Raw genomic sequence first — 24083 nt, forward strand, 5'->3', positions numbered from 1 at the left:
CTACATTTTTCTCTATTTGTCTATTTCGAACCCCCGCCTTCCACAGTCCTCTCTCTCTCTCTATTCTCTTCGCCACTCAGCCCACCCACTTCTCCCGGAACAGCCCTACCGACTAGGGCGACGCGCCGACGCAGCGAGTTTCCTTCACGCGTGTGTCTCGGCGAACCAGGTAGCTATCTCCCTTCTTCTCTTTCGGTCTTAAGTGGTTGAATATTGCTTATTATTGGTGTATTGTAGACTTACTTTTCTGGGTAGCCAACTCCCCTCCTCTTTGTTTCGTTTGTATGTTCTGGAGTTGTAGACTTGGTTTACTTGAATTTTGTGGATTTATTTCATTGACTAAGAGTTGGGTTCTGTGTGCTTTGTGCTGCAGCAGTTTTAATATTGTAATTTCTCCCCAAAAATGGACATTGATTCTGATTTCCAGAAAATGAATGTTAAATCATCGGAACAAGGCGGCACACCGGTACCAATGGATGCTGAAGACTCCGCCAGCATTAAGGTACTCACTCACTTTCTCTCAGTCATGCACACACAGACGTATATGTGTACCATGCATTAGGGTTTTGTTTGTTAAGGTCTCAATTTGTTCGAAAACCTATAAGTAAAAATTTATTGTTTTTTGTTGGGGTATTATATCATTTTCCCAACTCATTTGAGCACAAAATTGAATAGTCTTAATTTTATTTTCCTTTTTTCCCCCCTGAATTGTGTGTGATTAAGCTGGAGTGTTTGATTTTGCTATGAAGAATAAGGGGAAAGAAAATGAGGAGCTTATTGGCTCAATGGAGAAACTACATGTTGATGAATCATCGTCAGGGCAGGCAGGGTCTTTGACCACCTTCAAGAAAAAACCAGTTATTATCATTGTTGTGGGAATGGCAGGTAATTTCATTAAATTTAATCGGATTTGTTCTATGCATTACAGCAATATGGTTGTTTTTGTGAGGAATTATGTTACTGTGTGACTTTTTTAAGTTGAAAGATTGAAATGTTTTATGGGGTTGCTTAGGGAGTGGCAAAACAACATTTCTTCATCGGTTGGTTTCCCACACACACGAATCCAATATTCGTGGGTATGTAATGAATCTTGACCCAGCTGTGATGACTCTCCCATACGGTGCAAACATTGACATAAGGGATACTGTTCGGTACAAGGAGGTGATGAAACAATTCAACCTTGGACCAAATGGGGGAATTTTGACCTCACTCAACTTGTTTGCGACCAAGTTTGATGAGGTAAAAACTTGCCTGTGAAATCTTTGCCTTAAATTAAGCATTTCATTCTGTAGAATGTATGCAATGCTCTGTGGATGAGACATTTTTTTACCATCCTAACTCATCTTTATAATTACTCAGAAAAATTTTGTATGAAATTAATAGAGCATAGCTTTTATTTGTGGTAATGTCATTCAATTTCTTTGCATTATGTATTGAATTGTAGGGCTTAGTACTAGTTCTATCTGTTCAATTCGTTTGCACATGCATGGGCAATCTTGGGCAATGGGCATGGTGCTGGTTCAGTGGTTCTATACATTTGATTATGCTCTTTGTTTTTGTAAAAAAACAAAAAAAAGATTGTGCTTTAATGTGATTCTTTTAGCTACTGCTTTGTGTCCTCTACTTCTATATTTCCCTCTTTACTCAAGATGAAATTATCATCATAATCTCCAATTTCAGGTTATTTCAGTTATCGAGAAGCGAGCAGATCAGCTCGACTATGTTCTTGTGGATACTCCTGGTCAGATTGAGATATTTACGTGGTCCGCTTCTGGTGCTATCATCACAGAAGCATTTGCTTCAACATTTCCTACTGTTATCGCTTACGTAGTAGATACACCTCGTTCAGCTAGCCCGGTTACTTTTATGAGCAATATGCTTTATGCTTGTAGTATCCTCTACAAGACAAGGTTGCCTCTTGTGTTGGCATTCAACAAGGTTGATGTGGCTAAACATCAATTTGCTTTGGAGGTATGCTTTAGATTAGGTTAGACAACTCTATGCATGCAACACAGAACATACAAACATACACCGTATACATACATAGTTTAGTGAGACGCACATTATTTATTTGGATTTCTTTAAATCTATCCTGTTTAGCTGACCACCAAGTACTTAACTTGTAAATTAGCAGTAGATGGTTCCAGAAATATATGGTCATTGGCAGAGTCAGTCTCAAACTGAGGTGGTTTATAATTATTCGAGTGGTTGTGGACTTAACAAATCTTCAAGTGGGTCACATAACATGTTGATGCTTCATAGAAATCATTCCAATTGTTAAATTGTCAAATGATTGATATAGAGAATGGGGAAACAATGTCTGTAGGGAGCAGGCAGTCTGTCATGCCAACTTCTAGTAATGATAGTAACCGTGATCAGAAGATATAACAATTTGGGTGATTATGTTCTGTTATTTTCCTTGTGGGATAGCTATGTTGAACTGATTCTGTTGTCAAGAATTCTACTTTGCAAATAGCCTGATTTTACTTTTCACATTGTTGTGATTCTAAAGTTGAAATAGCATTTTTAAATTTTAATTCTTATACATCCAACTTTAGTTATTTGCTGAAATAATTCATATCTACATGCAAGCATTGTTTGTCCAATGTGCTTTGTGAATTAAGTTATCTGGAATATTTGATTTCTTCTTAATAGTCATCTTATACTGATAATCTAAATTAATGCTGTGCACTTAGGATGCAGCTGTTACTCCTCTATTCTCTTGGATTTCTAACATTTTCTCCATTTTCATTGCCAACTCAAATATGTAATATGTATTCTTTGATTCTTATATATCAATGTCTTGAAAACTGGTGTGCATGCAGTGGATGGAGGATTTTGAGGCATTTCAAGCAGCAGTGAGTACAGATCATTCATATACTTCAACTTTAACTCAGAGCCTCTCCCTTGTGTTGGATGAATTCTATAAGAACTTGCGGTCTGTTGGAGTGTCTGCAATTTCTGGTGCTGGAATGGAGGACTTCTTTAAGGCCATTGAAGCAAGTGCTGAGGAGTATATGGGCAGCTATAAGTATGGCCTGAACTTGACAACCTTATACACTTTATACTACGGTGCTACTGAATGGGGGATATTTATGCTTATATCATGACTATTAATTTAATCATCTAGTTTTCATTAATTTTGCCACCTCTTGTTGTTTTTGTGCAGGGCTGATCTAGACAAGAGACGGGCAGAGAAGCAACGATTAGAGGAGGAACATAGGAGGGAGAACATGGAGAAGTTGAGGAAGGATATGGAGAAATCCGGGGGAGAAACTGTGGTCTTGAGCACTGGTTTGAAGGACAAAGAAGAGAGGAGTAAAGCCATGATGGATGATGATGAGGAAGATGAAGTTGAAGAGGAAGATGCCATATTTAGTGAAGATGAGGATGCTATAGATGAGGATGAAGACGAAGATGAAGAGGTTGGCAGGTTCACCTTTTAGTGATGCTTCCTTACTGGCAAAAGTTTTTGTTTTTTTGGAACAAGACTTTGTAAGTATTAACTAACTAATTACTAGGGGATGGATTGGATGATATCACTTGAGGTTATTGAATCTGATACGAATTGGGTGGACATGTGTGCATATGTTTTGAAATGCAGCTTTTGCTATTGTTAATGATGATGATCAGTTTATGCACTTACAAAGAGGTTAGAGAGATGATGGCCAAATGTATAACTATCTGTCTTTTGTTTGTTTTCGAATACCTTGTCATTTCCCTCACTCTTTTGGTGGGTGAAAATGAAATTAGGGTGTTGCTTAGTCCTTAGTGCGGTTGCAGATTGTATATAATATGTGAACAGATTTTGATACCCATCGGTAGCTGACGTGGCAAAAATAAAAACAGAAAATGACAATCGCAACACGTGTAGTGTAGTCATGTGAGGTTGTCATTATTTACCGTCAAATATTCAAATGTGTATTCTGGAATATATCATGAAAGCCAAAGTGTGTTCAGTGGATTCTTGTGAAAATAATTTGAAGGAATTTATTCTCCAATAGCTCTTCCTGCTCCTCCTATTTATTAGTATTAAATTGAGGAAAAGTTTTCAATCGTGCTGGCCAATTAATGTTAAGCTCGGTTGCCAGTAAATTTTGGATTAATATAATTAATGTTAAGCTCATTCAATGGGTGTGTTTCGGCCGGATAGGATTGGAAATAGGGTGTTTCAATTCCAATCCAAAAAATTTTGGAATGGAATTTATGTTCCAATTTCCATTCCACAAAATCGGAATTTCAACATCTCATTTCGATTCGGAATTTTCAGATTTCTCGGAATTTTCAGAATTTTTCGGAATATAACATTTTCGGAACTTTCGGATAAACATTTGAAATTTTCGAATAAAAAATCGGAATTTTCACATTTTCATAATATTTTTTAGAACATGTTTTGATTTTTTTTTTTTAGAATAATGATGAAATTAACAAACAAACAAAAATTAAAAGACAATAGATTATGATGCATTTCAATATTTATATTAAAATGTAATTAAAATATATGTCCAATTTAAAAAGAAAATTCAAAATATTAATTTAAATAACATTTAGAACCATACCATCCCATACCATTACCATAAAAAAAAAATCTAGAAAAGAAGGAAAAAAAAAAAAAGATACAATCTAGCAAGTTTTTCATTGTTAGATTATGTATGTTATAAGAGAAATAAATTATGTATGATATATATTGTGTATGTTTAATGATATATATTATATATTATAACATACATAATATATAAGAGAAATAAATGTCACTATAAATGTATAATAGGCTTAATAACACATATCTTAGAGGTGGGGGATTAATCTTTGGAGCTCATCCAACATTGTTAGAATAAATGTCACTAGTAGATACATGTTACTCACATATATATATATCATGTTACTCATATATATATATGTGTATATACATGTTACTCACATAATATATATATCATGTTTGAAATTTTGAATATAATAAGCTTAAATATTTAGTAATTAGTAATTATAATTGGTGGGATATTCTAGTTGTTCCAACTGTAGAATTGCTCCATATCTTCAATTCTCCTCCCTAATAAAAAAAAAAATAGTAATTACATGTACGGAAAAATGTGGGTGTTTGTGTTACCAACTTACCATTTATGTTATTATGATACACATATATTTATAATATACATATGTTTATATTAATAGTATTAGTCATCTTTTTTAAAATATATGTTATATGTATCATACTAAATAAATGATAAAATATATAATATGGAATAAATTGGCATAATTTCAGAAATATCGGATCAGAATGCCTTTAGAACATTTCGGAATTTTTTGGATCGGAATCGAAATTTACATAAACATTCCAATTCCAATCCAATTTTTTTCGGAATTTTCGGATTTCAACATTTTCGGATTTGACATTTTCGGATTTGGAATAAAATTGAAATTTTTTTGATAGGAATCAGTCGGATTCGGATTTTCCAATCCAAATCACACCCCTATTCAATCCCCATAAAAAGGAGGAATTATAGCTCATCCAATATTCCAACATAAATTGAAATTTAAAGATGATCTTTAGAAGTTAAGGCTCTGGTAACTTATTCCAACATAAATTAAAATTTAAAGATGATATTTAGAAGTTAAGGGCCTGTCTGATAACGTTTTACAGAACAATTTTTACAAATTGTATTGTAAAATGAAAACGATAATGAAAACGTATTTGATATTAACCAATTATTACAACCAAATAATTATATTCACAAAAGATATTACTTATAAATTATTAGCATAAATTCAATTTAGACACATAACTATATATGTTATTTTAATGGGGTTCACGAACTTTCAAATATTTCAAATATACACCTGATTTATTATGTAAATTGAAAAATTAAATTTCGTTCATCAATTTATTGAGAGATCAGTTAAATGTCAGTTTGGCTTTTGCTAATGAGGATTAATTGGCGACGTGGCACCAACTCAGCATACATTTCTCACCAAATGAGCAATACATGTCCACTTGACACGAGCCCACACACTCATCACCTCTTTCCCGCTCGTCGAGCGCTCTCCTGACCATTTAGTCTCCCAAAAACATCACGTTTTTCCCCAAATTCGAATATAAATCCCTCACTTGTGTTCAACGATCGAGAAAGAGATGATGAGTTTGTAGACCTGTGTCAGGGGTTAGGTGGACCCGTGTCGCTCATTTGGCGGGAAATGAGCGACACGGGTCCACCTAACCCCTGACACAGGCCCACAAACTCTCTCTCTCTCTCTATTATTATTAAATTGTGGGCCTATGTCGCTCATTTGGCGGAAAATGTTTGCTGAGATAGCGTCACATCGCCAAATAATCCCGGTCAGCAAAAGCCAAGATGTCATTTAACTGATCTCTCAACGAATCAATGGACATAAATTCATTTTTCAATTTAGATAATAGATCGAATGTATATTTAAAATATTTTAAAATTCATGGACCCGGTTAAAATAGCTTATATAGTTATGTGTCTAAATTAAATTTATGCCTAAATTATTATTAACCAATTTTATAAAATATATAATTAAAAAAGAGAAAAGTTTCATACAACCCAACCCACCTCGGCCGGCGCGACTACCTTGGAAATGGAAGAGTTGTTGGTGACCGTATTATTAATGGAGACAATACTGCAAGCACCTATGATCTAGTTGAATAGATGTATTTCTCAATGTAAGGGTTGTTAAGGCTCGTGAGTTTCCTGTCATGGATATTACGAGGAGTCTTAATCCGTTTATTGAATAAAAAATTGGAAACTATAGAGGGATTATAAAGTATATATTTTGAGAGATGAGTAGAGAGAGAAAGAAATACAAGAATATAGGAGAGATGAAGAGAGATGGGTGAGGTGGGCAGCGGCGGGGGTAGGGTTGCTGCCGGAGGAGGTGCATATCACATGTTTTTTCATTTTTTTTAGTTGTAATTTTTTTTTATTTGTATATGTTCTCTATATATTCTAAATTCACTACAAATATCATTTAGTCGTTTTCTGAATTTACATTATAAACTAAAAATTCTATTTTGTGTTTTTCAAAAACGGTTTTCTCAATATGGTAACCAAATGCATTTTTATCATTTTTTGAATTTGTAAAATAAAAAACCATTTTGCAAAACGTTAACAAATATACCCTAATAAAAAAGTTTTCAAAACAGAGGATCATGACTAGAATATGGATTATGATTTGTATATTGAAGGAAGAAATAGAGGTTAAGTTCTAATTTTGTCTAAATTAAAGATAGAAGACTGATTAATTATTAGGCAAATTTATCCATTCTAATCCTTACAAATTGGAGGATAATGACTAATCCATTTGTTGATGGACAAAATTTATTAGTTAGTTTCTATAATTATTTTAATATACCTTGAATCTAGTACCTATCCAATTCAATTTTGAGCATTAAATTAGGAAAAATTATTGGGTGTATCTGATATACTGACACGTAGTGTAATTAATTCAATGTATAAGGATATTAATGAACGGTATATTTGTATTAGTAGTGTATAATATTAATAACATTCACTCATATTATGATATATTAAATTATTACACCATGTAGTGGTGTATCGAATATACATACTAATTTCTCCTAAACTAGACCTACATATCATTTTATTTTCAATTTTAATTTACAATTAAATGAACATTTTGAATTGTAAAAAATTTTGGGTGAATAAAACGCGAAGTTTTTCTCACAAATTAAAACTACATTATCGTGTGTTTATATTTAAATTCCCAATTTCATAAAAAACCAATTTCCCACGCATCGGTAGTTTGCTGTAATCAGTTTAAGATAAAAGGGAAAAAAGTAAAGTAAAAAAGGGAGTTTAAACTTTAAACTAAACTAAAACTCATATTCATTGACCAAAAAAACAAAAAAAGTAGGACTCCTATCTCAATTAGGATATTGATGATTATCCAATTTAACTTAGCGGTGTCCCGTGTCCTGACTCCTATATCAAACCGGAAAATCTTTAATTGGCACAAACTCCGAAGTTTAAGGCCCAAAGCCTCCTATATTATCCAACCGAAACTAAAACATCATCGTCCTCATCCTCATCCAAAACTAAAGTTTCTGTCTTTCAGTGTTTCAGTTTGAGTTAAAGCTTTGAGTTTGAGTGTTTGAGTAGGTGTTTTGAATTATGGGTCAACTGGTCAAACACGAAGAGCTTCCGATCCCAATTTACCCGAGCTTAGACTCCGTCTACGGCGACTCTTTCGAAGAAGCTCAGCTCCGATTCGACCGATTGAAGTCCAAGTTTCAAGAGCTCTTCGGTCACCCCCCTCACGTCGCTGCTCGCTCTCCAGGTCCTCTCTCTCTCTCTCTCTCTCTCTCTCTCTATCTCTATCTCTATACATATACATTTATATATTGAGATATATATATCTGTTTAGTTGCGTTTGACTGATTTGATTGATTTCTGATCGGACGGCTGGCAGGGAGAGTGAACTTGATCGGAGAGCACATAGACTATGAGGGCTACTCGGTGTTGCCGATGGCGATACGCCAGGACACCATCGTCGCCATTCGAAGGCGCGACGACGACGAGAAGCTTCTGAGAATTGCAAACGTGAACGATAAGTACCAGATGTGTACTTATCCCGTCGACCCCAACCAGGTCCGTACAAGTTGAGCTTCAAATTGTCAGTTGGAGCAATTACAGTGTGCGTATGTCCACTTGACTCTGTATTTCTCTTCTTGGGTGCAGGAAATTGACTTGAAGAATCACAAATGGGGCCATTATTTCATTTGTGGGTGAGACATAGAAACCCCATGATTGATTCATTGTTGTTTGTAATTTAATCAAGCAGCTTGCATAATAGAGATGATGAAAAGGGGTTGTTGGTATGCTCTTAGTGTTGTAATATTGCTGTGATTCACCTTGATCAGATGTTTTTGCATGATCTAATGCTTGTTTTCAATTCTAAGCTAAAATGAATGGAACCCCTAGTTTTTAAAGTGTTCAACTTTTGAGTAGTTGAAACTATCAATTTTGAGTGCTCGGAATAAATTGATGGTTTGTGTTCTTCAGGTACAAGGGTTATCATGAATTCGCCAAATCCAAAGGAGTAAATGTTGGTGAACCCATTGGACTTGATGTTATTGTTGATGGAACTGTTCCGACAGGTGTATTTCCTATCAATCTAATATAAAACAACAATCTCTGTGTTGACAAATTTAAGTTTAATTAGATTGTTATTAAATCTGAGACATTACTTGTTGATTTATTTGTTTTTTTATAGGGTCTGGACTATCAAGCTCTGCAGCATTAGTTTGTGCTTCTACAATTGCTATAATGGCTGCTTTTGGTGTGAATTTTCCTAAGGTATATACTATCCGTCTGACAATAGGCTACAGATTGTATAGATAAGTTTCTGGGTAATCTTCAAGGGACCTCCTGGGTTTAGAATCACCTCTTTCAAATGCTGACATTCTTTCATTTTGAACAGAAAGAAATCGCCCAACTTACATGTGATTGTGAGCGACACATTGGTACACAATCTGGTGGAATGGATCAGGTCATAGATAATTTGCTTTATTCCCTATGAATTTCAATCTGATATCCTTCAACTATCTTTTTGTCCTGATCTTGATTCAATTTGCAGGCAATTTCTGTTATGGCCAAGACTGGGTTTGCAGAACTAATCGATTTCAATCCTATTCGAGCGACTGATGTGCAACTTCCAGCTGGTGGAACTTTTGTTGTAGCCCATTCCTTGGCAGAATCTCAGAAAGCAGTAACTGCTGCTACAAATTACAATAACAGAGTTGTTGAATGTCGGCTGGCTGCTGTAAGTTTGACGTCTTCTGTTGTATGATATATTTTACATTTTACATGTGTTCAAATATATTTCTGGGCTCTTGCTCAAAAACTAATTTCAAATCTTAAACCCATTTGAGGAGCTTCTAATACTGGGGTTGGTCGGTGTAGGGCTTGCAGTTTTCAAGAAGGGTTCACTACTTTTTATCGTCAAAAAGATTCTCTACTCACAGTGTGGTCTTGGCTTTTTTTTTTTTTTCAGGTTCTGCTTGGTATAAAGTTGGGAATGAAGCCGCAAGAGGCAATTTCAGAAGCCAAAACTCTTTCTGATGTTGAAGGGCTGTGCGTATCATTTGCTAGTACTCACGGGTCTTCAGATCCTAACCTGGCTGTCAAGGTATTTTCTGCCACCATTTTTCTTTTTTGTTGTCAACTAGTGGTATGATACATGTGATTTATGTATTTTGTCATTTTAGGTTCATAATAATCGCTCTCCTATCTATATCTTTTCATGACATTTTTTATTTTTGCTACAGGAGTATTTGAAAGAAGAACCCTATACTGCTGACGAAATAGAGACAATCATTGAGGAAAGTCTAACATCTGTCTTTGGAAATTCTCCATCTTCTTTGGATGTCCTGAATGCTGCAAAATTTTTCAAGTTATATCAGGTATTTATTTTTGTTGTCTTCTATATCCAGTCATCACTAAATCTGTTGATTCTTTTCTTTCAATTTGAATATAATTTTTAATGTTGACAAACTCTTGTTTACCAGAGAGCCTCCCATGTGTACTCTGAAGCCAAGCGGGTACATGCTTTCAAGGACTCTGTCTCGTCAGACTTAAGGTGTGCATATTGATTGATAAAATGTTAATTTGTAATTTTGTAGAGTGCAAGAAGAGGGATAGCCTTACCCCTTTTAAATTCTACTCCTCTCAGGGGTTGAACTTAAGACCTCCCCTCCCTTTTTTATTAGACAGAGAAGGATACCACTTCTACTACAAGAGCCAGTGGTTTGTTATACTACTTGATATGAGTTATAGGTTTTATTCTAATGTTGGAAGTGTTTTTGCAGTGACGAGGATAAGCTAAAGAAGCTTGGTGATCTTATGAATGATAGCCACTATAGCTGCAGTGTTTTATATGAGTGCAGGTACAAATATTTTTGTCATGAAGAACTAGTCATGTAGTTATAAATGATTATGATTGTGTGTGGGAGATTGTATTCTATATTGATAAATAGAAAAAGCTTAAAAGGACATATTAGGTACACATAGGAGTTGTAATTTGCATTATTTTTTAAAAATCTAGACCAAAACAATACCTAGTAAACTGTTTTGAATGTATTTGAAACTGAAACCTTACCGAAGAGCTGTTAAAAGCAAATTAGTCAACCTTGTAAGACTGGCTTGATCCTGTTTAAAACTTTATTTGGGTTGACCGAGTACTTGTAGATGTATTTGAGAGTCTTTGCACACATATGATCTACTTTTCCAAATATGTGCATTAACGTTTGTAGTAAGCTATGCTCTTATACTTACCATCTTTCACTTAACTAGCTGTCCGGAGTTGGAAGAACTTGTAAATATTTGTCGGGAGAATGGTGCTCTTGGGGCAAGGCTTACAGGAGCTGGATGGGGTGGCTGTGCAGTTGCTTTGGTGAAAGATAGCATTGTGCCACAGTTTATCCTCAATTTAAAGGTGAGTCTTCTAACATCACCTTTTTCCATTGTTGATATAATTGAGTTATTGAATACAAATATCCTTGTGTTTCTTTATCTGTATCAGGAACGCTTCTACCAATCAAGGATTGACAGAGGTGTCATAAACAATAACGACCTTGGCTTATATGTTTTTGCTTCTAAGCCGTCGAGTGGTGCTGCTATTTTCAAATTCTAGTCTGTGTCAACTTGTTCATACCTCTCTGTTTATATCTTAAATCATTGTATGATGCTCTGGTCTTGTTTAACTTTATTTTCCATAAACCATGTGGAACCTCTACTGCAATTGAATAAAACCTGGTGCGTTCCATTAGATTTGTGACCGAGCTTTGAAAGTTGAACATTACTTGGCTTCTTACACTACATGTATATCATACTTCTCCCTACTAGTAAATCACAGACTAACATGTGTACTCAAACGACTCAGTGGAAGAAAAAAATAAATAAATTCATGTACACTTGTCATGTTGTAATTTACTGGTAAGGAGCCAAGTATTTTTCTTATAAGTTTATCAATGTCTAATGGCAAGAATGATCGTTTAAACTTTTCTGGAAGTAGATTATAGATTGTTTTTCTTATAGAAATTGTGGTGGACCTCGTGGTGTCTGACAAAATCATATCGCTATGAGTTTTTAACCATTTAAATTTAGAGAAAAGCCAGCAAAGATTATCCTCGTCAGGACCTCGTGAACTTCAATCATAATTTGTTACGTGTCCAAACATGTCGTTTTCTTGATGACTTGTTGAGTAGAGACTGGAGATGCAAGAATAACGTGTTCATTAATTGAGACGTGTAGCACTTGAATTGAGTTGTGGGTTCGTTTTGCTTTTTCTTTTTCTTTTTTGGTAACTTGGGTTCGTTTTCCTTTAATGTAACCAAATAAATTGTATATTCATGGGCCATAATGAATAAGAAACAGGCCCACTTGGGAGGAGGAGAGGAATTATTGTCAAAGAAGGTGTGCATGGTATTGGTATGGTGGTTCTCCACGGTGTTGCTTTCGGTGCTAGTGCCTTGGATCAGTCCGAATATGATTTAGTTACTAAATAAATTGAGTTGGTGTCAAGTTGTTTAACAAGTTTAATTTGTTGAATTAGAATATAATTTACTAAATAAATTGAGTTGGTGTTAAGTGCTCAAGTTGTTTAACAAATTATTTGTTGAATAAAAACAATTTGTATCTCAAATGAAGGGGCCCAACTTGATGAACAAGAGAACATGTAGACTTAGTTGCGTGTCTCATTCAGTAGCCCACTCTCATATGCCCGATAGTGGCCATTGATAGTCCAGTTTTAACAGAATCTTAAGTGGTCCCAAACTCCCAATTGATTAATTAAATACGAAAATTATGGGAAAATTACTCTGAAAACAATAGGTTTCAGTTTTTTACTCGATTGCTGCACAGCTTTCAGTTTTAAACTTTTAATTTAGTTGGTTGAACCTATCCATAACCTGATGTTTATTAAGTTCCCATACTCTCCTTCTGAAGAAGTGGCATCTTTTGTGAGTATCAAGTCATATACAACCCAAAGCTTTTACTAACTTGAAGCACCTAAAAATAAAATCAACTACGACAACTAAAACAGTTGGAAAAAAAAGAATCTTCAACCAACACTTAAATCAACTACTACACATTAAGTTGTTTTGGAACAAGTTAGGTTTTACTGACTTTAAGCAATTCAACCTCAATTGCTTATTTATATCTCAATTCCGAGTAATGTTAGATGAATCATATTTTTATATCATAATAATAGATCGTATTATGTAGTGAATGAGAGCTAATCCCAATTATTACATTATGATAAGTTAATTATTGATACTCTACATCACCTAGATATCTTTAGAATATGTAGTATAAACAAATAAGCATCATTTTATTGTAAGCCAATTTTTAAGGATAAGTTTTACTCATGAGTTTAAAACTCATGATACTAGAACATAAATACCTGTGAAATATGTTATATATAAGTAAATGGCCTACTTTTTCCTTGCATATAAATTATAACGTGATTCACTTGAAGTGGTGTAGAATTATGGTTCCCTTTGCATTGTTGTGAAGCTAATACAGGGTTTCAACATTTCAACCATTTGTTGCTTCATTGAGGGAAATTACATACCCAAATGCATGCACCCCAGCCAAGGAACACAATATCTATTAGTGAGTCCTCACTTTTTATTTTTCTAAGATTAAAGGGTCCTCTTCTTAAACCGATGGGAGACGGGCTGCCCTTTGGTTTGGTTTTTACCGAACCGACCGACTACCGACCGAATTTTTTTGGTTTGGTATACCGATTTTCACAATTCGAAAATCGAAAATCCGAAACCGAAAATATCCGAAAAAAGTTGGTTTGGTTTTGGTAAAAACCGAAAAAAGTTTGTAAACCGACTGATTACCGAAAGAAACCGAATCGATTATTACCGAAAAAACTGAAACAATTACCGAAATTTAGTTATATATGCTTATATAATACTATTATGTTAGTGGTATAATAAATATTAAACTACTAATATCTTAAACAACTATAAAAAAATATAATTGTATAATGTTATCATATTAATATTATCAAAAGTGTGAGTTAAGATAGAATCATTTTCTAATAAAGTAAATGTTATTATTTTTAGGAAAATAAAAATCTCATCTTTAGATAAGTAATGCATATATATATACACTCATATTTATCGGTATATATACATACTAAATTAATAGGATATGTACTAATACATATTATTAAACTAATTATACTAGTATATATTATTACTAGGGTAAAATACTAGTACTATAATAAACTACTAATATTTCTCGTGCAAATATATATTCATCAAACATTATATTTTATGTATCATATTTGATTAAATTTTAATTTATATTAGTATATAATAATTAGTATTATTATAATTAAACTGAAAATAAACTGAAAATATACCGAAGTAAACCGAAAATGAACCGAGGATATACCGAAGTAAATCGAAAATGAACCAAAAATATCCGATACCAAAATTACCGAAATCGAACCGAAAACTGAAATTTACCAAAAATTACCGAACCAAAAAATACCGAAACCAAAAAATACCGAAATCGAAAAATACCGAATTTTTTGGTTTTGGTTTGGTAAGCCTCAATACCGATCCGAACCGACCGATGGGCAGCCCTAGATGGGACACAACCTCAATTATCAACATCAACTTCGTATTATTAGCAACAAAGAAAGAAGACAACTTCACATACAAAAATGGGTGGGCTCCAGATAAGTTTCCCACCTACAGAGCAGCAATTGCCTTCAATTAAATTCCCATATCATCTTTAAGTGGATCTGATATTCTGATCAAATTTACTCACGTGGATTGTGTAGTAAGTGGGTTGGGCCTGCCCCACCTATTTTCTCTTTTGGGTTCATGGATTTTGGTCACAGAGATATTTGAGAATGGTGTGGAGGAGCAATCTTTTGGGGTCACAGACTCACAGTCCAGCTAGACAATGACTATCTTTGTCTTTACAATGCCCTTGTCATCAAGTATTAACCCCATGAGCTTCATGAAATTTTTTTGGACAAAGTTTGTCTGTACAGCATTTATATGTTTCATATTCGATTAAGACAGTATCTTTTGGGGGTAAATAGCTCTGTGTATCAAAACTGTGTCATCCACAAAAAAGGAAATGCATTGCATGGTATGGATTATTATTTTTTTCTAAACCAATTACAATTTAACATGTATTGACTTATAAAAAGGAATTAGTCATGATTAAAAAAAAGGAAAAAAATTAGATACATGTCGAATTGTAATTATAAGAATGAATCACTTCTTACATATAAAAAGAGCCAAATATTTTTCCAAAAAAAAAAATTTTATTAGCCGTTGACAATAATGAGAGTCGAAAAAGTTTGCTAAACACCGAAAAAAGAAAAAATCATTAAATTTGTACAAGTACAATTTCAAATGAATAGCATACAAACTCGTAAACATAAATGGTTTAAATTTGTACAATTACAATTTTAATTTGAGAGAAAAATATGTTATCAGATTTATTGTGAATAAAAAATAGTTGAGTTGTTTCTAAATTTAATATTTTTTCACTATATATAATAATTAATTAAGTAAATTCATATTTGAATGTGTGGTTTTAGTGGTCGGAATTTACACTAAAGAATATCCCTTAACATTATATAGCATATACCTATTCAACACATGAATGTGATGTACACGTTGATGATGCATGATTAAAAAATTGAAAAGGCTGTAAAATCATGTTAATCAATTAATTAAAAAAATTATTATTTTGCATTCAAAATTAATTTCTTAGTAATCAGTAATCACAAAGGCCCAAAAGGGCCAACTGGCCAACCCTAATTGGCTAATTATAATTAACAGTAGCCAAGAGAAAAAAAAAATATATATATATATAAATAAATTTACACACCAGAGTCAAAGACTGAAATGCCATGCAAGTGTCGGTGAGCTTGGTTCAGCTTCAGAAAACAAATATCAGATAATCAGATTCCCATCATTTGCGGTGGTATTTAATGGGGACGAAGATATAGCGCACATTTGATAAATATATACAATAAAAGTCCAGCACTTTCTCGCCGATTCCCCTAAAAACCCTCGTGTCCATTCCATTCCCTTCTCTCTCACTCCGAGTCTGACCCATCTCAAATTAGCGCTTCACCTTCCATATTTGGCGCTCAGCTTCGCTGTAAGCTCTTTCTCCGCATCGGATCTGGGATTTCTTCGCTTGCTTTTGAAGGTTTCTACTTACCCTTTTCATTTTATTTTCTGTTTCTCATTATTCAATTCATTTCTTTCGAGTTTCGAGAATAGGGTGTTTATTGGTTCTCAGGGTCCATTTTAAATCGCTGCCTGATGTGGGTTTGATTGGGCTTTCTTTAATCTTTCCGTTCTTAGTTTTGTTTGTTCAGGTTTGTTTCACCTGAAAGCTACATTCACATTTGGGATTTTGTATACCTTATTGTTTTTCTGCTGTGTTAATGTTAATGGTTGAATGGTTTTGTTGATTGACAGGAAAAGGCAAAAAGAATAAGGGGGGTTGTCGTTTGATGCTTGATTGCTGGTTGGGAAAGAGGGGCGTGCCGTGTAAAACAAGTTAATTTGCATTCATGAAGCTGTCTTCGATTTAATTGCAAGTTAATGTGGAAAATGCTGTTTACTTGATGAAGCTAGACATATTTGTGATAAAGTTTTTAGCTGGAAATATAATATATATTGCAAAGAGGCCATTCCGTATAATGGATTGATTCCAAAGATTCAAATTTGGTTGTTTTCGTTTTCTGTCGGTGAAAGTATTGTGGCTTTGATCATTTGGAGTCTGGGGCAGGTTAACGATTAATTAACTTGGGTTTGATTGGTTGTAATGGATCATCAGAGTCCGAGAGATAAAGAGTTTGAAGTTGATCTTGAAAGTGGGGTGGTAGTTAGTGAGGAAGATTTAAGCAATAGCCCTGGTTCGAGTGCTAAAAAACAAGCAAAGACATTGCTGGCTAAGGTTTGTGGTGGATTTTTGGATGGGTCAATTAAGGCTGAAGATAGAGTCGGTTTGAGTGGCAATGTGCCCAACTCCAATGGGGTCTGCCCTGAGAATTTGAAGGCGGCAACAAACAAGATGCTGGAGGGAAATGAGGGTATAGATCATGCCGAGAAGACTCGGGTGAAGGATAAGCGGAAGAAGTCAAGCAATAAAAAGGCTCCTAAACCTCCCAGACCTCCAAGAGGCCCATCATTGGATGCTGCTGACCAGAAGCTAATCAAGGAACTCTCAGAGATTGCCATGTGGAAACGTGCAAGGATTGAGCGGATGAAAGCCTTGAAGAAGATGAAAGCTGCTAAGGCATCATCTTCCAATAGCAACATGTTAGCCATGGTGTTCACCATTCTCTTCGGTCTTGTGCTAATCTTTCAAGGTAATATTTCTTATTGAACTAGAGGATCACTCGCCGAATTTGTGGTATTCGATAATGGTTGACTTGTTTGTCGTGGTAATAGGACAAACATGTCTTAGTTTAAGACAGGACAAAAAAATTTCACATCACCTTTTCCTAGTTAGGAAGCGAGAGAACTACACGGCTGGTTGTTTTATGAGTTTCAACCATTCCGAACTGTTTCGGCTAATTTGTGATGTGCATCACTATTTGTTTTTTGTGATTGCTTCTTATTGAATTAGTTGCAACTTGCAACTTTTTGGATATCGTCGGTGCTATAATGAACGAATTGGTTAATTTTCACATAGCATGTTTTGGGTTTGAAGTTGACTTGCTATAATGAACGATTTTATATTATATCTATATTTACCTTTAATTAGTTTCTTAATCGTATATGTTTACAGATATGCCTAAAGCCCAAGACTTTCTTTATCTTCCCTCTTTTCTTGTTCTATTATTTAGTTTTATTTTCATTTACTTAACTAGATTTGCCTTTTGTTTTCTTTAAAAGAGTAATCCTAGTTTATTGGTTAGTGAGAAAAGTAGGAAACAAGAGACTGTTTTTGTCCTGTTGTCAAATGAGGTGGGCTTGGTTGTTATAGTATCTTAGATATTGACCATCTTTTTCCTCCACATGACAGCAGGCAACTTCAGGAGACTTGTAGTTGCTTAATTATCATTAGGCTTTATCTGCTTGAAAATAGGTAGGCTTTGGAAGACACTTTGATGAAAGTGGAAGTTTTTTTTTTTGAACAATTTCATGGTGCTTTTTTCGTAAGGGTTTGTAATATAATTTCGTTTTCCTACTCGTTACTTGGCATTCACATTCTATTGGCATTTCTGTGCAGGAATTTCGTCCAGAGGAAGCTCACCTGTAAGTTTCGAGGGATCTCCTTTGTCTGCAGGAGGAATGGCAGGCAGTTTAATCTCCATTCAGTACTACCCAAATCTGTCATCAACTAATCGAAATGGACCTGATTCCGAGTCTCCCAAGTATGTTAAATTCATTTGATCTATATATAGATATATATCCTGTTATAAATTGTTTTTTTTTTTTTTTCTGGTTTATATAGCATCTTGTATATAGGAATAGTAGAATTTCTTTTACTCAAGGAATAACATTAGTTTGGCAGTCTGAAATAAAATTTTCCACTTGGATTGCACCTTGCAGTATGGTAGAGCAAGTTGCTGGTTCAGATCCGCGGGAGAAACTGAAAAGATGGGCAGGGTGATATTACAATCAAGTTGCTGGCATCATGATTCATGAAAAGAGTCGAAGAACAAATTTCCATGATGCCTTTGAATCCTCATTTTTTGTACGCATGGCCTACTGAAGCTGACTCTAGCTGGGTAATTTATCCCCTAGTATGTACAGAGAGAGAGAGAGAGAGAGAGAGAGAGAGAGAGAGAGAGAGAGAGAGAGAGAGAGAGAGAGAGAGAGAGAGAGAGAGAGAGAGAGAGAGAGAGAGAGAGAGAGAAGGGGAAGGGGGAGATGGAGAGGAAGAGAGAGATTGCCATACAATTTTCAGTAGTGTGTTCTGTAGGTGATGTCAAATGCTTACTGATAAGTTGCCTTCTTTGCAGCTAATCTGAGCCAAATAACGTTACGGTAATTACTAGTGTATTTTCCTAAAATTAGAATTTGAAATTTTTTTATTCCCTTTGTAAATTCCTATTTGTCCCCCCCTTTATTTTAATTGAAGTGCTTTGGGCCAGGCAGTGCTTTTTAACATGTTGAGGGGTTGGCCTTAACATGTGATCTCACATGGTGTTGGCCTCATTGTTGAAGTCAGCGACACCAGTATAATTGCATTTGCTGTTTAATGGATATTCAGAAATCAGAATAGACAACCTCTGTGTCTGCACCTGTGTTTCTAGAGCCTCACTTCTAGTATTTGTAATTAAATATGAAGGGTCCCAATTAATCACAAGACAACATTTGCCTTCACATGTATACATTAAAAGCAATCTTAAATGCAGACGCAATTCTGATGTGATAGAACTTGTGTAAATGCAAAGCACAAAAGATGTCCGGTTAAGGCAAATCCTGATCGAGGTAAGCTACCCTTTATAATCAGCCAACAACTCTTGGAACTACTCGTGTATGAATTGCCGATTTCTAATTAATAATGTAACAACATAACATGTTAAACTATTGGCAAAGAACGATTCCTCTTCTCGTAAGAAATTATGAACAATTCAAAATCTCCTAGAAGCTTTATGTTCCTATGCATTGTACTATGAGGCTGAAGGTCTCGTTTGATACATATGATTGAATTAGATTGGTTAAATGACTAGATTATTCAAGAAAAAATATGGAGAATGTCTTTTAACTTAAAAGAAGATGAATTAGTCATAAAGAAAAACTTATTCCCACTAATCCTACGATTTTTGCGAGGATTGAAAGGGGTAAGTTTTCCGTATGACTAATTCATATTTCTTCTCATATTTGTTTTTTTTTTAAGTTAGAATCTTATTTCTTGAATACACATAATTTAATGGAGCCATTTAACATATCCAATCAAATCTTATACATCAAGAAGCCTAAAGCTATTAGACAAGGGAAACCTGATCTGGCCCAATCCAATCCCAATCAACCCTTCAAAACAGTTAAACAGGTGCATCTCATCTAGTCTACAGCAAAAGAACATGAAGAGAAGTACAGAACACAAACTCTAATTTCAGTGGCTGAAGCTGCTGCGACAAGTACAAATATCTAAAGAAAAAAGCTGATTAAAAAATTAAAAACAAAATATCACAGAAGAAAAGCAATATCAGTACATGATATTCATAACTATAATAAAGAGTAATGGCTCTAATCAAGCCTTTAATAAATTGAGAATGGCCACAGCCACATCAGAGAGGTGGTGCACAAGAGTATTCCTATCAGTCAGAGGTGATATGGTTGATCCTGAAAAACCCTTCTCGCATGCATCAGCCTCCTTGGCAGCATCAGATATGCCATAGTTGGCAAACCCATAATGCCCATTACTCAATGCCTCAATTGCTTGTGGCAGGCTGTACTTCACCACTGGGATGTACAGTTCAGCACAGTTTGCCAAGGGCCTCTGCAACTCTGGCTCTGGGGACTGCTTGAGTAGGCCATGGATGTAATCCAGTGTACCACTTGCATTTGCAAGAAGCAAATCACCCATTATGTGGGCCATCCCTGGAACATCTGTGTTGGAACTTTCAGGGCTTGATTGTAGAGAAGACACACAGAGGTCATAGTGGGGTGTTTTCTTGCATGTTTTGTCTATCAGATCACCACTGCCTTCATCTGATGGAAGGAGTACTGAGGATTGGGTTATTGGGGGTACAATGAGTAGGACAAGAAGAGGGATTAGGATTGAGTGACTCATTTTCTGGGAATGAAAGATTGGATTGGAAGAGAACACTTGGACTAATTTGGGGGTTTGGTTCTTATATCAGCAGAGCAAATGGAACTTAATTTTGGGGTTGGTTTTCTAATTCCATTGCCAATTAATTTATATACTCATGCTTCTTGCATTGCCACAAACTATGTTCACATGTCTACAATGAGTAAGAATAATGGGCAAAAGTGTAAGAAAGGTACATATGCTTCAATGATCAAATACCATTAAGTTTTGGCCTCAACAGAAAGAAATAGACAACAAAGCAAAACAACAAGCAGAAAAACCAGCGGAATCTAGAAACAAAGCTTGGAAACAATAGTAACTACATGGGACAGGGTAGGCTGCTGTTGGCAAGATGTGTAAACCATGAAGAAGACTCATAAGTGAGCACTCTTGTGCCACGTGGACAAGAGATTACATTTGCACTAAACAGTGCGTTGGACAAGAAATCACAGTAGACTCAAACTCAAACGGAGTTTGCCTTTTGATACACCTACAGTTTATCAAAAACTATTTAAAAATGTTCTCTATATTATTTAATATGGTAAGAATCACCTAGCTAGTACTAGTATTAATGCTTTGCAAGTTCAAGGAATGCGATTGATTACGTAAAAATGATGATAATGATGAATTCAGATACTCAAATGAGTTATTGATTTATCAAGGTATGACAGTAAAAAATAAAATGATGTTGAATAAGTATTTATAGCCTTATTATATATTTAGCTCATTCAATGTGAGACTGGTGGCTCGAGCAATTGTTCCACGATTGCTGTAGCCACATTCGCAAGATCACGGACAGCATGGTTCTGATCGGTGAGAGGAGAGCTGCCTGAAAAACCATTTTCACATGCATCTGCTCTAAGGAAAACATTATTCATGCCTTGCTCTGCAAACGTAGGGTCACCTTTTGTTAAAGCATCACTGGCTTTTGGGACATCAGCTTGTAAAACTGTATTGTAATGTTCGACGCAAGAGCTTAAGGATTGATCTCCCGGCTTCTGCTTAAGCAGATCATTGATTTGGTTCAGAGTTTCTGTTGCCTTGGCCTTAACTACATTAACCATTATGAGGGCTAAGCCTTTGACATCTGCATTGGAGCTTTGAGGGTCTGATTTAAGAGAAGAGACACAAAGGTCGTAGTTTGGTGTTTCATGGCATGTTTGGTCAATAAGACTGTCATTGTTTGGGAAGACAACCCTGCAATGGTTCATTGGGAAAAAGACAATTAGACAAACAAGTTGAATGAGAAATATGAGTGTTGGAGATATTGAATTCTTCATCTTAATTTGCAGGGACAAAGGATTTGAGAATTTGGTTGATATATGCTTATGTTAGAGATGATATGGAGTAAATGAATGCTTCACATCTGATAAGGTGTGAGTCCCAATATATAGCTATGTTCCAATGTTGTATATGGCATGTGTGTATGAATTCATAGACCGACACAAAAAGAGAGAACTACTCTGACACCAAATTTTAAGCAAATCCAACAAGATTTTCTTACCATAATGTGCTTCCAACCAGATTTTCAAAATCTGTGTGTCATCTTATTTATGCTTGGCGAGTTCAAGGTAATTAAGTGTTTGTTTATCAAATTAATCTATAATAGTCCGAGAGTATTATGTACCATATATTCTAACAAAAGCGATTTACTGATGTAATAAGGTAACAACAACATGAAACATATATATCAAAGCAATATCCTAGCTATTGCTGCAGCCACAGCTGCAACATCATGAGCAGCCTTGTTCAAATCTGTGAGAGGAGAGCTGCCCGAAAAACCATTTTCACATGAATCTGCTTCAATGGCTGCATCATTCATGCCTTGTTCTGCAAACTTGGGGTTACCTTTACTAAAACCTTCTGTGGCTTCCGGGACATCAGCTTGTACAACTGCATTGTAATCGTCGCGACAAGAGCTTAAGGATTGATCTCCTGGGTTCTTCTTGAGCAGCTCCTTGATTTTGTTCAGAGTTTCACATGCCTTAGCGCTAACTACATCCACCATTATGACGCCTAAGCCTTGGACATTTGCGTCTGAGCTTCGACCATCTGATTTAAGAGAAGTGACACAGAGATCGTGGTCTGGTGTTTTTCGGCATGTTTGTTCAATGAGATTGGCATCCATTGGCAAGAAGACCCTACAATGACTTATTGGTGGAAAGACATTTAGACAAACAAGTTGAATGAGAAATATGAGTGATAGAGGTGTTGAATTCTTCATCTTAATTGGCAGGACAAAGGGTTTGAGAATTTGGCTGATATATTCTAATGTTAGAGAGGATTGGAAAAACTGAATGCTACATAGTCCCTTATATAGCATGCTATGTGTGAGTGAGTTCATGCACTGACACAAAAAGAGAGAGGACTACTCTGACCCCAAATGTTAAAGCAAATCCAACCTGATTTTCTTGCTTTAGATGCTTCCTTGCTTTCTATTTTAGCCCGAATAAGAGCACAAAGAAAGTTAAAATCTTTGTATGTAAGATATGCGTTACAAATTTTAAAAAGGGGGTTACAGTTTTATTAATTTTGAATTGAGGTTTATTACAAATTAAATTGGTCTGTTATGTGAATTTGAATTGGGTCAGTTTCTATCAGTTTGTAGCTATTTGAAGTCATTTATATATCTTACATCAGTTTTATATAGCTGTTGGAATCTTGTGGTGTCTTTAAATTTTGATATTCATCCATTTCCTTAATTATTGCATATGACGTTATTACACTGAATGCCTGTATGGATCAGTTTTAGATATTACAGCCTTATGACAGCTTTGGAGACATTACACATTTTATACCTTCAAAACGGTTGAGATTTTTGTTACAAAATTTGTTAAGGGTTTCTTTTCTCTATCCATACCTATATTGTTGAATGTCTTGGTGACAGCTTTGGACCATCACCTATCAACTGAGATGGTTATGGTCTTTCTCGAAGAAACATGGTACTCTTCTCAGTTTCTTTTGTCTTTTTGTCCCTCTCGAATATCATATATAATGGAGATTGGTGTTGTAAAAATTAGTACTGTTTCATGTTTGAGATGCACATATACATGCATGGTGCTTCTGCTTGCGCAATGCTGTATTGCCAGTCCAACTTCATTGGTTCTGGTGAGGGTGGTCTGATGTTTAACCTTCTTTTCTTTTTTATAATAATTTTGTTTTACTTTTTTTAGAATTTTATTTGAAGGCAAAAGGAGAAATTTTGGGAAAAATATTAGAGGGGATGTAATGAGCATTTGGGGTGCTATCAAAAGTAAATGTCATTAAATATAAGGA

General features: G+C 35.1%; 5 protein-coding genes and 1 pseudogene across 9 annotated transcripts; 3 read left to right on the forward strand and 3 right to left on the reverse strand.

Annotated features, from left to right (window-relative positions):
* The first annotated feature begins 17 nt into the window (after window positions 1-17).
* Window positions 18-3641, forward strand: QQT2 (P-loop containing nucleoside triphosphate hydrolases superfamily protein). 3 transcript variants are annotated; one of them, XM_086232436.1, is made up of 7 exons: window positions 18-169; window positions 374-502; window positions 750-885; window positions 1013-1239; window positions 1681-1971; window positions 2826-3031; window positions 3170-3641. In XM_086232436.1, exons 2-7 carry the CDS (start codon window positions 404-406, stop codon window positions 3444-3446), a joined length of 1236 nt encoding a protein of 411 aa, XP_086088562.1. In that variant the 5' UTR covers window positions 18-169; window positions 374-403; the 3' UTR covers window positions 3447-3641. The 3 variants fall into 3 exon arrangements, with proteins under 3 accessions (XP_086088562.1, XP_086088563.1, XP_086088564.1); XM_086232437.1 differs by having other exon boundaries at window positions 377-502; XM_086232438.1 differs by lacking the exon at window positions 18-169 and having other exon boundaries at window positions 377-502; window positions 724-885.
* A 4293-nt stretch (window positions 3642-7934) lies between these two features.
* GALK (Mevalonate/galactokinase family protein) lies at window positions 7935-11805 on the forward strand. 2 transcript variants are annotated; one of them, XM_086231322.1, is made up of 13 exons: window positions 7940-8316; window positions 8449-8627; window positions 8718-8764; window positions 9042-9136; window positions 9253-9335; window positions 9460-9528; window positions 9616-9801; window positions 10033-10167; window positions 10307-10441; window positions 10547-10617; window positions 10847-10924; window positions 11331-11472; window positions 11560-11805. In XM_086231322.1, the coding sequence occupies exons 1-13, from the start codon at window positions 8151-8153 to the stop codon at window positions 11668-11670; spliced, it is 1497 nt and encodes a 498-aa protein (XP_086087448.1). In that variant the 5' UTR covers window positions 7940-8150; the 3' UTR covers window positions 11671-11805. The 2 variants fall into 2 exon arrangements, with proteins under 2 accessions (XP_086087447.1, XP_086087448.1); XM_086231321.1 differs by having other exon boundaries at window positions 7935-8316; window positions 11331-11805.
* A 4129-nt stretch (window positions 11806-15934) lies between these two features.
* Window positions 15935-19100, forward strand: LOC147294469 (uncharacterized). 2 transcript variants are annotated; one of them, XM_086232491.1, is made up of 5 exons: window positions 15935-16238; window positions 16332-16410; window positions 16514-17409; window positions 18276-18420; window positions 18599-19100. In XM_086232491.1, the coding sequence occupies exons 3-5, from the start codon at window positions 16863-16865 to the stop codon at window positions 18657-18659; spliced, it is 753 nt and encodes a 250-aa protein (XP_086088617.1). In that variant the 5' UTR covers window positions 15935-16238; window positions 16332-16410; window positions 16514-16862; the 3' UTR covers window positions 18660-19100. The 2 variants fall into 2 exon arrangements, with proteins under 2 accessions (XP_086088617.1, XP_086088616.1); XM_086232490.1 differs by lacking the exon at window positions 16332-16410.
* A 1019-nt stretch (window positions 19101-20119) lies between these two features.
* LOC147294470 (Plant invertase/pectin methylesterase inhibitor superfamily protein) lies at window positions 20120-20946 on the reverse strand. Its single transcript, XM_086233844.1, has one exon. It carries the CDS (start codon window positions 20787-20789, stop codon window positions 20247-20249), a length of 543 nt encoding a protein of 180 aa, XP_086089970.1. The 5' UTR covers window positions 20790-20946; the 3' UTR covers window positions 20120-20246.
* A 589-nt stretch (window positions 20947-21535) lies between these two features.
* LOC147294471 (cell wall / vacuolar inhibitor of fructosidase 1 pseudogene) lies at window positions 21536-22087 on the reverse strand (annotated as a pseudogene).
* Window positions 22088-22497: 410 nt separating this feature from the next.
* LOC147294472 (cell wall / vacuolar inhibitor of fructosidase 1-like) lies at window positions 22498-23031 on the reverse strand. Its single transcript, XM_086234325.1, has one exon. It carries the CDS (start codon window positions 23029-23031, stop codon window positions 22498-22500), a length of 534 nt encoding a protein of 177 aa, XP_086090451.1.
* Window positions 23032-24083: the final 1052 nt, after the last annotated feature.

Source organism: Dryas octopetala, chromosome 2, assembly GCF_963921425.1.
Source record: "Dryas octopetala chromosome 2, drDryOcto1.1, whole genome shotgun sequence".
Lineage (NCBI taxonomy): Eukaryota > Viridiplantae > Streptophyta > Magnoliopsida > Rosales > Rosaceae > Dryas > Dryas octopetala.